General features: G+C 39.3%; 1 protein-coding gene across 1 annotated transcript in view; it reads left to right on the forward strand.

The window, feature by feature from the left end:
* Nucleotides 1–14,654, forward strand: part of FYB2 (FYN binding protein 2) — a 94,607-nt gene that overhangs the window by 35,840 nt on the left and 44,113 nt on the right. Inside the window, 2 exon segments of the mRNA XM_078073092.1 lie at nucleotides 1,702–1,802; nucleotides 12,562–12,596. Coding sequence (XP_077929218.1) covers nucleotides 1,702–1,802; nucleotides 12,562–12,596 — 136 coding nt within the window.

Genomic DNA, 14,654 nt, shown 5'->3' on the forward strand with positions numbered 1-14,654 from the left:
CTGTGGGACCGGGTGAGTTCAGGATTTCCTGCTCTGCCATCTTTTCTAGATACTCCCCCACCATTGTTTCTTATATCCTACTTCATTACTAGTTCAATTTATTTGAATGATTTGATGTATTTCAGCAAGAATCTATGAGCAGTAAATATGTGTACTGGTATTCTGAAAAGGTCTTTGTTTCTCCCTCAGGTTTAATGACAATTTAGCTAGAAGATAATTTGATACTGATATCTTTCCTCAGCCCTTAAGATATTATCCACAATCTCCACCACCTATTGCTGCTAATGAGAAGCCCCTTGCCAGTCTGCTATTCCTTGGTAATCTATCTTTTCTCTCACACAGCTTTTACATTTTTTTCCTTTGACTTATGCTAACTTATTACAAAGTATGTAAGTGTGGATTTATCATTATTTCTTATTGTTGAAGCTACTTCAATTGAAGGATTTATGTCCCTTTTTAATTTTAAAAGTCTTAGGTATTATCATGTGAATACTGACTCCTTTTCATCATCCCTTTCCTTTTTCCCTTTTGGAATCCCTGGTCTATATATGTTGAACCTTCTCATTCTATCTTCCCCACGGTTAACTTCTCTTTTAATATTTTCCATCTCTTCATCTCTCTGTGCTGTATTCTGAGTGACTTCCTTAAATCTAACTAATTCCCCAATTCTCTCTCCTGCTGTGTCTAATCTACTTTTCAACTTCTGCATTAAATTTTTTATTACAAGAACTAATGATTTCTGTAACTCCTTTCTCCTGTCCCTAAAGCTACATTCTTTTTTCACGCTCTTGAGTTTTTTGTTTTGTTTTTTACCTAATGGCTTTTATTCCTTTATTTCTTTGAACATTTAAAAAAATACTTATTTTAAAGTCATTTTCATGTCTTTCTGTTGTTTAATTCTGTCATTCTGTTATATCTTCTGACTATGTGTGGTAGCTCATCTCTTTATGTGGTTTGCTTTTTTTTTTTTTTTTCACTATAAGCTTGTTTTAAGTGGGAATTGTTTCCTTTGGCCACCATAGGTGCCTTGGGTTGTGGAAGCATCTTTACAGAATGATTTCAGATTTGCTGTACAAGAGAGGGTTGGATTGCAAGCACCATTTTGTCTCTGAGTCTCTGAAATACACGGTATACATTTAGAACCTCACCTGTACTTGGTTTTCAAGTTTCTGATTTCTCATGGGTGGTTCTTTTAAAAGGCTCCAACAGTCATAGCTGGATACCAAGCTTCCCTGCTATTCCCTGGGAAAGTGTACATATATTTTTTACAATTTGTTTTACAGATGAAATGGCATTTTTGACTCTGAACTTTATGCTGATAGCTTAGTTCTAGCTTCCTATTACTTCTGACTCAAAGTAAATCCTCAGCCACCCAGTCATTAAGATTTTTCTTTATCTGTCTCAGTTTCCCTTTGCATGTAATTCTCACTTAATTCTTTAGTTGTGCTTTCCTCCCTATATATGGCACCTGGAGACTTTACTGATTTCTAGATGAGTTCTGTATTCTTCATATAATTCTTTGTGTTATATTTTTCAGAATTTCTATAGTTTAGAGTAGGGGTGGTGTGCCTTCCATATCTGTTTAAATCACCATATTCATCAGACATATTACCTCTCTAATGAAGAAAAAATACAAAAAGTTTTAAAATATGTTTAAAACAATGTTTTATTTTAAGTAACCTTTTTCTCTATGCTTCTCAGTGCTGAATTTGAAGAACCACATAATTATGAGGCAACAATTTCATATCTGAAACACTCTGGCAACTCCATTAACCTGTGCACCGCAAAAGAAATTGCTGATTGTAAGTCTGCTAAGCCAATTAATATTGTAACCCTGTGTGGAATGAAAATGTGGCAAAAATGGTATTTTCCCTCTAGCTAACTATAAGTTTAAAAATTCACAGCCATGCTGCTCTACCATCTCGTTTCTTTTTTGTTCCCCCCTGCCTGGTCTCTTAAAAATATAAATAAATCCAGTTGGGCATCAATGCTATCTCACAACTCCTAGTGCTGCCTTCTCTCTACCTCTTCTATTCTCTCCTTCACCAATCTACCTAGATGCCTTGCCTTCTGTAGATATGTGGGAGGGAAAATCAAGATACGGTGATTCATTTTTCTTCCTTCTCCTCCTATAGAAACTTCATCTCTCTTCTTGTGGTGTCTTTCTTGAACTCCCCTGGTAACTCCGTGTGTGGAGAGGGAGATAACAGACTATGAGAATTAGGTCCCTGTGTTTAGTCTGAATAGGAGCAGAGAATTCATTTAATGGATCTGACCACCGGTTCAGAGCTAAGTCTTCCCGCTTCTGGTATTGCTGACAAAGCTCAGACCTTTCTATGAAGAAAGAGACCCTGTTAGGTAAGAAAATGAAGAAGCAGGGACTCATAACATTTCTACAATTTTCTGTGTCTTTGTTCTGCCTGTAGGATCAGCCGATTCTCTACAAAAGGCATAAACATTTGTGCTGGAATAAACAATAGTATTTTCTGAACCTATACTATAGGCCACAGTTCTGTAGTAGGTTCTCTGTGTGCATCCCTGCTGATACAGCAGTTTTATTAGCCCACTTTTTGAGACAGGAAACTGAGGACCAGAGAGGTTGAGTTGTACAGGGTCCCACAAGGAATATATGGTAGAGCTATAATGTGAAACAGGCTCAGACTGCCTCTGAGATGCATGCTGTTTTCATTCTGCATGGAGCACTGGGTATTATATGCAAACAATGAATCATGGAACACTACATCAAAAACTAATGATGTAATGTACGGTGATTAACATAACATAATAAAAAAAATGCATGCTGTTTTCACAGTTTTATGCTGCTTCCCATTCGAGGATGTTTTGCTTCCCTGGAGGGAGGGTTAGAGAGAGATCATCTGGTTCGGCTTCTTTATTGTGTGGAGAAAAAAGCCCGAGAGTCTGGGAGAAGTCATTTGCCTGGGAATACATACATAAGAGGTTTGTGGGGTAGGAGTTAGGATCCATTGAAATTTCCCTCCCCTTCCCCAGGAAATAAAGGGTTGTAGAACTACTGGAAAAGCTCCCTCTCTCTTTCTCTTAGACTGGGCAAAGTCTACATTCTCCCATATGGCTTATAAAATACTAGTCCTAAGACAAGCAACTACTGTCCCCTCTCACCCCCATAAGGCAATATTGTTCTGTTCTTGGGCACCTGCATCAGAATATGGCTTCTCAAATTCTAACACTTAAAATATGAATCATCTGGGGATCTTGTTTAACATATTCTGGTTGAGTAGCTGTGGGGTTGGGCCTGAGAATCTTCATTTCTAGCAAGTTCCCTGGTAGTGCTGCTGCTGCTGGTTTATAAACCATGCTTTCAATAGAAAGGCCATGGGCCCCATTGGGACTAAATTCCAACTGCATGCCTTTCTACAAAGGGCTTATAGGGCTATTTAGATGCTCTCATTGGAGCCTATACCTTCTCTTTCTGGATACACGAGGCCCCCAGAAAGCCCCCTCTCAAGTGGCTGTCTGAGGTCCTTCTTGGGTCTCTTCCCTGAGTCCCAGGACAGACTGGGCTGCAGGGAGAGCAGTTCATGGGGGCTGGTGTGGATGGGATTTGGGCCTATGCAAGGCCCCTTGTCATGTAGGGTGAAGCTGAGGATTGAAAGTGGGAAGCTGGACCAGAGGCCTGCATTTGTTCTTCCCAGGCCACAAATGTTCATGGTGGCCTGCCAGGGGACATCACCTGAGGTACCCAAAGAAGGAGCCACTAACTCAAGCCTCTCTTCAGTCTTTCACTGAGGGATTCTTCATGTACTTCATAAAGAGGCAAGTGTTTATGGCTGAAAGAGAAAGGGCTCAGAAAATAAGCCACTGATGCAATTTAGAGTAACAGAGCATAGGGTAGCAGAAAGGGAAGAAGGTGGGAGACAGGTGAGGGTGGTGAGGGTGTCCCTTGCCAGAGAGAACATCCTGGTGGGAGATAGGAATAGACCTGTCAGGGCTAAAGAAACTGAAGAACTATAGCCTGGGATCAAAAGGATCCTGTTACATGTCCCCACCCCTTTCCTTGTTCCTCTTTAAAGGACCAAGAGGCAGAAAAAACAACAACAACAAACAAACAAGAAGGGAGTGAGCTATTTTGCCCCCACTGTATTTACTCATTTGACTCTTACCCCATTTATCTTCCAATTATCTTTATACCACTTACTGGGTGAATGACATCTGAACCTCAGTGTCTTCATCTGAAAAATGGGTATAATATTGCCTTCATGGCATTGTTCTGAGAGTTTGGTAAAACAATACATTTGAAGTCAAGTGGAATTCTGCTTCTGGAAAGATGGAGCATATATACTCTTTCCTATTCCCCCTGCTAAGTACAACTAAAACTGTTGGATATCATATGTAAAACAAACATAAGAAAACTGGAAGACTCTGAAAAGGTAGAAATAAGAAGGTAGACCAGCTAGAGACCTAGGAACCCAAGGAAGAATAGGTGGTGAGTTCCTTGGGTTTTCTTCTTGCCTCATATATCCCAGATTTCGAGCTAAAGAAGCCAGCAATCCAGAAACACCAGGGGGTACAAACAGAAACATCTACAGCAAAAGCCTGTTCTCTCTGGCCTAAGGACCAGAGAAGGGGCCATCTAGAAAAACAAAAAGCCTTAGACAATAACTGTTCTTCTCCAGCCAAACATCACAGAAAAAACTATGGCTCCACCCCACCAGCCAATGCTGAGTGGGGATCCCAGACACCCACCCTCATCAGCCTGCAATTATGTACCCCAACCCCTCTGCTGAGGTGGTGCAGAGAAAGCTAAGTCAGAAGCTGGGACTTTCATCACTTCCAGGAGTAACAAAACTCCACCTACAATGAAGACCTTGTGGGGAGCTTATATTCCAGTCTCCCACCCCGCAGAAGGTGTCCCTTTTTCTCCCTGTTGGGATATTGTTAGAGAAGACCCAGTGGAGAATCAGGACTTTCACAACTACCCAGCAGTAAGGAGGCCAAATAGGGAGCAAAAACAAGCACTCCTACCACTCTTAGCCAGGGTGTTATCAGCAGAAGCTGAGTGGGGAACTGGAGTACCCACTCTGGCCCAGGAGTAGTGAGGAGCCCTGCCCTCACTTGGGTATTGGGAGGCCAAGAAGTGGAGAACCTAGATGTGTACCCTCAGCAGACAGAAAAAAGTTATCCCATTTCTGTCACCAGGAAAAGCCAACTAAAACAGAAGCTTTAAATAATATCCAGTCTCATAACATAATACTTAAAATGTCCAGGTTTCAAAAGAAAATTACTCATCATACCAAGAACCAAGAAAGTCTAAGTCTAAACTTGAATGAAGAGATGATCAATAGATGCCAACACTGAGACAACTGAAGTATTAGCATGTTCTGACAGAGACTTTAAAGCAGCTCTTAATACTTCAGTGAGCAATTACAAACATGATTGAAACACACAAAAAATAGAGTTTTACTCTATTTTTAGAAGAAATAGAATGTCTCTGCAGAGAAATGGAAGGTGTAAAGAAAAAGAAATAGGAACTTAGAAGTGAAGAATACAATGAGAAAAATAAAAAGCTCACTGATGGGCTCAACAGCAGAATGGGGAGAATAGAAGAATCCATAAACTTGAAAGAAATGATAGAAATTACCCAATCTGAACAATAAGGAGAAAACAGAATGGGGGAAGAAAATGAGCAAAGCTTCAAGGATCTGTGGGACTATAATGCAACTGTTAAATTGCAGTACTGGAAAGAAAGGGGAAAGAGGATGCTACTGGACAAGTACATGAAGAAATTGAAAACTTCCCCAATTTGGTAAAAGACATTAAACAAAAGATTGAAGGAGCCAAGAAAATCCCAAACAGGATAAACCCAATCCACACAGAAACATAATCAAACTTGTAAAAAAATTAAAAATAAAAAGTAAAAATCTTAAAGGCAGCAAAAGAAATGATACATTACCTATAGGTGAAAAACAATTTGAATGACTGAATTTCTCATCAGAAACCATAAAAGCCAGAAGAAAGTGGCACAACATTTTTCAAGTACAAGAAGAAAAGAACTATCAATCCAGAATCCTATTACCAGTGAAAATATCCTTCAAGACTGAAGGGGAAATCAAGATATTCTCAGATGAAGGAGAACTAAGAAAATTTGTTCCAGCAGACCTATCCTAAAAGAATGGCTGAAGGAAGCTTTCTAGTCAGAAAAGAAATGATAAAAGGAAGAACCTTGGACCATCACTTCAGGAGAGAGAAAAATGGAAAGAATACAAATGTGAGTAAATGTGACATATTTTCTTTCTTTTGAGTTTTTTAAATTATGTTTGATGGTTGAAGCAAAAACTCTTAACATTATCTGATATAGTTCTAAATGTGTATAAAAGAAATACATAAGGCCATTATAAGGAAAGGGTTAAGGGATGTAGAGGGAAATAAGGTTTCTATACTTCACATGAACTGATAAAATGTCCATACCAGTAGACTGTGATGTTACGTGTATATATAGTATAATCCCTAGAGCAACCACTAAAACAGCTATACAGTGAGATTAAAAAAAAAAAAAAAAACTATAGGTACATAAAAAATAATTCTAAAAAATGTTCAAATAACCCACAAGAAAGCAGGAAATATCAAAGAGAAGCAAAAAAAAAAAAAACACAAAATAAAAAATAAAGGGCAGACTTAAGCCCTAATATAGCAATAATTGCATTAATTACATTAAATGTAAATTACCTAAATATACCAATTAAAAGAGAGAGATTGGAGGATGTAAATTTAATCTAAAGAATGTCAGTGTGACTATATTAATAACTGATAAAGTGAACTTCAGAGCAAAGAAAATTATAAGAGATGCAGAGGGACATTATGTAATGATAATAGGGTCAATCCATCAAGAAGACAAAACAATTATGTGTGTGCACCAAGCTCCAGAGCTGTAATACATGTGAAGCACAAGGTGAAAGAAGAAATAGACAAATGGACTCATAGTTTGAGACTTTAACACCCCTCTCTCCACATTGACAGAACACCTACTCAGAAAATCAGCAAGGATACAGAATTCAGCAACATCATCAGCAACAGGATCTAATTGATATCTATAGAAGGTGCAACAGGAGCAGAATACATATACTTTTCAAGCATCCATAAACATATACTAAGATAGACCATATTCTGGACCATAAAACAGCACATTTTGAAAAATTGAAATCATAGTGTATTTTCTGACCACAATGTAATCAGGCTAGAAATCTGTAACTAAAGGATAACAGAAAACTCTCTAAACACTTAGAAACAAAAGCACACATTTCTAAAAGGAAATTAATATATATATTGAAGTGAATGAAAATGAAAATATATAAAAATCTGTGGGACACAGCCTAAGGAATGCGGAGGGGAAATTCATAGCACTAAATGCTTACATTAAAGAGGAAAATCTTTAAGATCCTACCTCAAAAACATAGAAAAAGAAGAGAAAAATAAATCTGAAGCAAGTGGAAGGGAGGAGAGAATAAAGATTAAGAACAGAAATAAATGAAATTGAAAACAGAAAAGAGTAGAGAAAATCAATGAAAGGAAAAGCTTGTTCTTTGAAAAGATCAATAAAACTGACAAACCTCTAGCAAGTCTAACAAAGAAACAAAAAGAAGATACAAATGAACAGTATCAAGAATGAAACAAAGATATCATTACAAACTTTGCAGACTTCAAAAGGACAATAAGAGGATATTATGAACAACTCTACATATCTAAATTTGACAACTTAAAGATGGAACAATTCCTCAAAAACTCAAATTACCTCAAGTCACTCAATATAAATAATTTGAATAGCCCTATAACTGTTAAGGAAATTGAATCCATAATTTTAAAACTCAAAAAAAAAAAAAAAAAGCTTTAACACTGTATGTTAACTATACTGGAATTAAAATTTAAAAATAAATTAATTAACAGAAAATAGAACTCCCAAAAAGACCATCTCAAAGTCTTGGGAGATTTCACTCGAGAATTGTACCAAATGTTTAAAAATGAATTAACACCAATTCTATACAATCTTTCCAAGAAAAATGGAAGAGGAGGAAACACCTACTGATTCATTTTAAGAAGACAGAGATGTGCACAAGAAAACTCCAGATTAACATCCTTCATGAGTATAGTCATAAAAATCCTTTGCAAAATATTAGCAAATAGAATTCAGCAAGACATAAAATAGAATTATACCATAACTGAATGCTGTTTATTCCAGGGATGCAAAGCTAGTTTGATTTTCAAAGATCACTCAAAAAACTCAATCATCAATGAAATCTTTATTGACAGCCTAAAGAAGAAAAATCACACAATCATCAATCTATGTAGAAAACGCATTTGACAAATTCAAAACCCATTTATGGTAAAAACCTTCAGAAAAATAAGAATAGAGGGCAACTTTCTCAACTTGAAAAAAAGACCATTTGTAAAAAAAGAAAAAGAAAGAAAGAAAGCCTATAGCTAATATGATACTTAATGGAGAAACATTGAATACTTTCCCCCGAGACTGGGAACAAGGAAGGCAAGGATGTCCACTCTTACCACTCCTATTCAGCATAGTGCTGGGAATTCTAGCCAGTGTAACAAGTCAAGAAAAGGAAATAAAAGATATACAAATCAAACAAAGAATTAAACTGTCCTTATTTGCAGAGGACAGGATTGCCTAGGTAGAAATTTCCAGGGAATTTACAAAAAAAAAAAAAGAAAAATCTTAGAAGAATAAATGAGTTCAGCAAGGTCACAGGATACAAAATAGAATTAAAAAATCCTATTTCTATATACTAGCAATGAACACACTAAAATCAGAAAATACTATAACATTCACAATAGCTAAAGAAAGAGAAATTGACTCTAACAAAATGTTACAAGACTTAAATTTTGAAAACTATAAATTGCTGATGAAATAATTCAAAGGAAACCTACATAAATGGGGGAGATATACCATGTTTTGTTGGGGTTAATGTAGAGCATGAAATCAGCCATAATACCTGACTTGCTAAAATGAAACACAGAGGCCACTAAGGACAGGGAGGGTTTCAGAGAAGGGCATAGGCCTTTGGAATGCTGAGGCCCACATGACCACTCTGCCGTTGGAATGCCATGGGGAGTTGCCTTCCCCGAAGCTTTCTTAGCCCAAACAGCCGCCCTGTGATCTAAGAGACGTATGCATTGTCCCTTAGGCTATGTTTAGCAGAACTCGTAGAACACGCAGATTAGCATATCGTATCTTTCCTGTAAACAGATCCTCCTAGTTTCAGTAAGATCCCTTGTCACACATCACGTGCTTGAGAAACAGTGATAAGGATTTGTGATTATCCTGAAGGACCAATAAAAGCTGGAGCAAAGAAGAGCAAAGGGTCTTCGTCTCTGACCCCCTTGCCTTCTCCTCTCTTTCTCAGCAAAGTTTGGAGTCATCTTTCATCCGTCGGTACCGGGATTGCTGGCCATTCCCAGCAATGTTTATGGATTGGAAAACTCCATGTAGAAAAAATATTCTCCCCAGGTCGATAGATTAATGTAATTCCTATAAAAATCTCAGCAAGATCTTTTCTTTTTTAATATATTGACAAGATTATTCTAAAATGTATATAGAACAGCAAAGGAACTAGAATAGCTAAAAACAACAACAACAACAACAACAACAACAAAACCTGAAAAATTGGAAGGTAGCAGACTACCCGATTTCAAGAATTATATCTGTAGTAATCAAAACTATGTGGCATTGACAAGGAAGGACACATAGCATGATGAAACAGAATTAAGAACCCAGAACTGAGACCTACACAAGTGTGTCCAACTGATTTTTTTTTTTTTTTTTTTACAAAATTATAAAAGGGAATTTAATGGAGGAAACATTAGCCTTTCATGGTGTTGGAGCAATTGGATATCCATAGGTAAAAATCAATCAATCTCAATGTAAGTCTCACATCTTCTACAAAGATTAACTCAAAATGGATTGTTCTTTCATTCGCTGTCCACCAAGGGTGAGGAATCTAAATGCTACCTTTCTGGAGGAGAGTGGGAGAGAGAGCTCCGGAGGAAAAGAAGGTGAAGGATGAGGTGGTTAGCTTTCACTGTCACCATTGTATGAGTTTGTCCCTTAATGCCAGGAAAACAAAGACCATCCCCTTGGGGGTGCATAGCTCAGCATGGGTGCCTTTCTGAGGCTTTGCCCTTTTATATAGAATGTGAGTAAGCAGGATATAGGCTGTTCTAGAAGTTCGGCAGAATTGTCCTCAGGTCATCTAGACCAGCCATTCAGACTATGCTTCCTAGGCCCTAGGACTGTCCTGAGGGGTACTGGAGACCTTGAGGATAACATCAACCAGAGAAGTTCTGTGTATGCTCGTGGACAATATTCCACTTAAATGAATGATTCCGTAGCTGGGAGGAAGTTTGAAAGCCATTTGCTAACAGAGTGACCTTGGGCAAGTTACTTCACTCTTTGGGCCTCTGCTTCCTCCTCAGTGAAATGGGGGTGTCAAGAGTGATCATTGTATGAATTAAGTGAAATCATACATTTAAACGCTTAGCATAGTCCCTGCTATTTGTAAGTGTAAAAAATGTTAGCTGATTTTTATTACTGTTTTTATATTATTAGTAAGAGTCCTTTCACCTCCTGGTTTTCCAAGGTCACACAGGGAGTTAGTACATGGAGAAAAAGCCTGTAAGCTGTGGTCATGTTATGGTGCCAGCAGTTGGAGGGTACTGAGGACCATCTTGTGATGTGTGTCCTTTTCCCCCAGCTGGAATAAAGCTTGTCAGTGGAGAGAATGCGCTCCAGGGCTGTGGGTTGCATCCTCCTGTTATGATTCCTTGTCCCTTCCTGACCCCCTGGGGTACAGTCCTTTGTCCTTTATATTCCTTCCTTGGGAGCAAGTTGTGATGGCAAAACTTATCTCTGGAGAACCTCTAGTTTGTTAAAAAAAATCATAATCAAATTATGAATGCATTATTAATTCAGTGTGTATTTTTGTGTAGCGGCCTTGGCAAGTAAGCTTCCTCTGAGCCTTGGTTTCCCCATTTCCAAGACAGAATAATAATATCTCCCCTCTCCCCAGGTGGCAGTGAGAAGCAAAAACATCATGATTTGTTATTTCTTTGAAAAACAAAGAATGATACATCAGTTTGGGGAGGAGACTTACCATTTTTAAAATTGGAAAAGAAATCCATATTTGGAATGGATATGGAGCAAACTGCATCATAAGCAAATATTTGTTACGTATAAATAGCTAAACAAATATTTTAAAGTAAGCAATGCCAAAATAATACATTTTGATTCAAAAATCAGTAAAAATAAAAGTGTACAGTGATTCTAGTTGAAGTGCATAGTATTAATCATCTACCAAGAATTTTAGGTCTGTGTGTCAAACAAACACGTGCAGGCAATCCCTAAAGAAAACCTAGGATTTCATTTGTTTTATCAATGGACTGTATGTATAGAATAATAATGACCTTGAAATGCAACATGAGGGGCGCCTGGGTGGCTCAGTCGGTTAAGCATCCGACTCTTGGTCTCAGCTCAGATCTTGATCTCAGGGTCATGAGTTGAAACCCCGCACTGGGCTCCTTACTGGGCATGGAGCCTAATTAAAAAAAAAAAAAAATGCAACATGTTTTTTGCTCACTTTTCTAAACTAAAGCCTCAGGACCCTAGCAGCAAGAAAGAGAAGAAAAACAGGGGGAGTCCTACTTATTATGCATGGATATTCATTAACAGTAGGGGGAACTTCTAGAGATGACATTTCAGCAAAGAAAAATAATCAATTTTATCAAAAACCCATCACTTTCTGTACAATATCTGGTGCTCTGCTAGGCATGTCCCATTTTTTACATCATCTCCTTTAATCTCCCCATTAACTGTGTAAGGCAGGTACTAATTGACTGCATTTCTCAAGTGAGCAAACTGAGACTCAAGGAAATGAAGTAATTTGTCCGCAATCCCACAGGTAGGAAGCGGCAGAACTGGGCTCTGAGCCCACATTCTTGCCACTACTTGTGTTTGTTAATAATTAAGGTTGGCATCACATCGTTCAGTAAAATCCACAGAACGATCAGAAAAAAATCAAAAGGAATTCAAACCTCGGTTGGTGGCCAGTCTCCTCTTTTCAAGCTGTGCTAGGGAAACAACAGTCAAGGAATAAAACACTTACAAGCGTGCTATGGAGTTCATTTTGTTGAAGTGGGATCTAGCCTTTTTATTTTTTTGGAGGGGGGCTTTTTTCCTTTCCCTTCCCTTTCACGTTCCCCTTCCGATTGCAACCACTAAATTTCAGTGCTGTCTCTTAAGCATGGAGTATATATCTATTTACGGAAACAGGAAAGTGAAAATTGTTTCACGTGTTTTCACTGACCATACATTCCATCCTGGAAATCCCCACAGAGATTAAAGCCATGGTCAGTGACCCGGGAATTCCCCAGACCACCGGGACAAAGCCTCACACAGATCCATGTTCTGGAGGCTGAGAAAACTGAACTCTGCCATCCCTCATAGTTGCTTAAATCCTGGGTGCTGTAAGAAACAGTGAATAAACTGCCTCTGATATAATTTTTTTTTCATATTTATTTTAGCAACTTACGAAGTCGAAATTGAAGAACCCCGAAAGGTATTGTTTCCTCTTTCTACCAACTTTATAACTATAACAGGTATACAGAATTGACTGTAAAGGGGTTTCTTTTATGAGCAAGGAGAAAGGTCTTTGTTTTCCATTTTCTCCCGATTCCTGAGGCTTTTCCAAGGCTCCAGCTGCTAAGATTCTGTCTCCTGTAATAACAGAGATAGAAAAGGGGGTGTGGGGAGGAGGGAGAAGCTGGCCCTCATCCACTCCCGGCCCGTTATCTATGGCGGCCAGCATTAGCTGGCCGTTAATAACGGTCCCTCCAGAGAGAGGAGTGCTGTGCCAAATTTGTATCTCCTGCACTTTCGGGAGGATGACCAGCTCTTTGAAGGCGCATTTTCTGGCTCCTGGTGGGCATGGTGCGAGGTGCCACCTTGAAGCAACTTGGTTAGGGCCCAAGCAGAGTCCCTGCTGGCCTCAGTCCCTGCACCTGCCCGTGTGGTCGCGAACCTCCATTTCCTCACCTGTAAAATAGAGATAATGGAAGTACCCACGTCTGGGGTCATTGTGGGAATGAGAGTCAGGTAAACTCAGAGAAACCATTCGATAGTAAACGCCTGCATGTCTCCCAGGCATCTTACCTCTCTGGGCTCCAGCTGTGTCTTCTGGAAAATGGTGTATTCTCCATGAGGGCAGGAAGCAGATGCCCTGTGGTGACCACATCTGCTGTAGTAGACGCTCAGTAAATAAGGGGGTTCATACTTGTTTCACTGAATTGCTGAGAGAACTCAAAAGTAGCTAAGTGCCCAGTACAGCGCCTGGCGCACGAGGTGCTCGCCTCGTGTTGTAACTGTACCAGTGAAGGTTCACTCTTTCCTCACCGGGTTCGTTTAGTCAAGACCTTTCATCTTTCTGCTTGTTTTCTTACACCTACTAGAAAGGACTGTTCTAGCTACACTTTCTAGCTAGAAAACTACAAATGATTATTCTTATTAACAAGAGTAGAAACATTCTATTAAAATGCTTCAATTATCCGGCAATGTCTCCAAAATAATAAACTTTTCTGCACAAGTGAACTCTGTAAATAACTAGAGTTTATCTCATTTAAAAGAAAAAAAGCATTAAAGTATTTTTAACTTCTTTTAAAAAGATTTATTTATTAGAGAGAGAGAGATGACGAGGAGGAACAGAGGGAGAGAGAGAGAATCTCCAGCAGACTCTGTGCTGAGCTCAGAGGCCGACACGGGACTCGATCCCACAACCCTGAGATCACAACCTGAGCCAAAATAAAGAGTGGGACGCTTAGCTGACTACATCACCCAGGCGCCCTGTATTTTTAACTTTAAAATCTTAACTTTCAGACATGTATTGTGTTCATCTCAGTATTCTTGTTTGGGTGGGTGGAATCTGATCTCACCCTGTCTTCATAACATGGAATCCTCCGGAATGTAAGGGATTGAATGGCTGCAGTTCACACTCTTCTTTATAAAATGCTCTTAGTCCCTTGGGACACCTGGGTGGCTCAGTCGGTTAAGCATCGGCCTTAGGTCAGGTCATAATCCCAGGGTCCTGGGATTGAGCCCCGCGTCGGGCTCTCTGCTCAGCAGGGAGCCTGCTTCTCCCTCTGCCTCTGCCCCTCCCCCTGCTTGTGCTAAATCTTAAAAAACAAAAAAAAATGATGATGATTTTAGTCCCCTGTTAGGTGTTCAGAGCTAGTTGTCTTCCCACGAAATCCCAAGTCTGTTTGCCGTCATTGTTTTCTGTTCTCTGACAGTTCTGCTTTCTCTGTCAATATCTTTGCATCTAGCAGGGAGTCTGTCACGTGGAAAAGCCTGTACCAGGTCCTTGTTTTGTGTCCGGCATTTGTGCAAACGTGGGAGCGCTTCATCCTCCCTGCTCCCCGGTGAGCTAGTTTCACTGCTTGCATTTTACAGGGCAGAACTGGGGGCTCAGAGAGGCTCAGCCACCCGTAAATAATGTAGCCGAGGTCCATCTGACTTGTCACTCTACCATCCAGGTTGTTAGAATTCTACGGAAAATAAAAACCGGTCGTCCCTGAATGAAGGCCTGCGGGGCTCTCCTCATAGGAGGGCAAATGAGCTTTTA

This window comes from Halichoerus grypus, chromosome 5 (assembly GCF_964656455.1).
Source record: "Halichoerus grypus chromosome 5, mHalGry1.hap1.1, whole genome shotgun sequence".
Lineage (NCBI taxonomy): Eukaryota > Metazoa > Chordata > Mammalia > Carnivora > Phocidae > Halichoerus > Halichoerus grypus.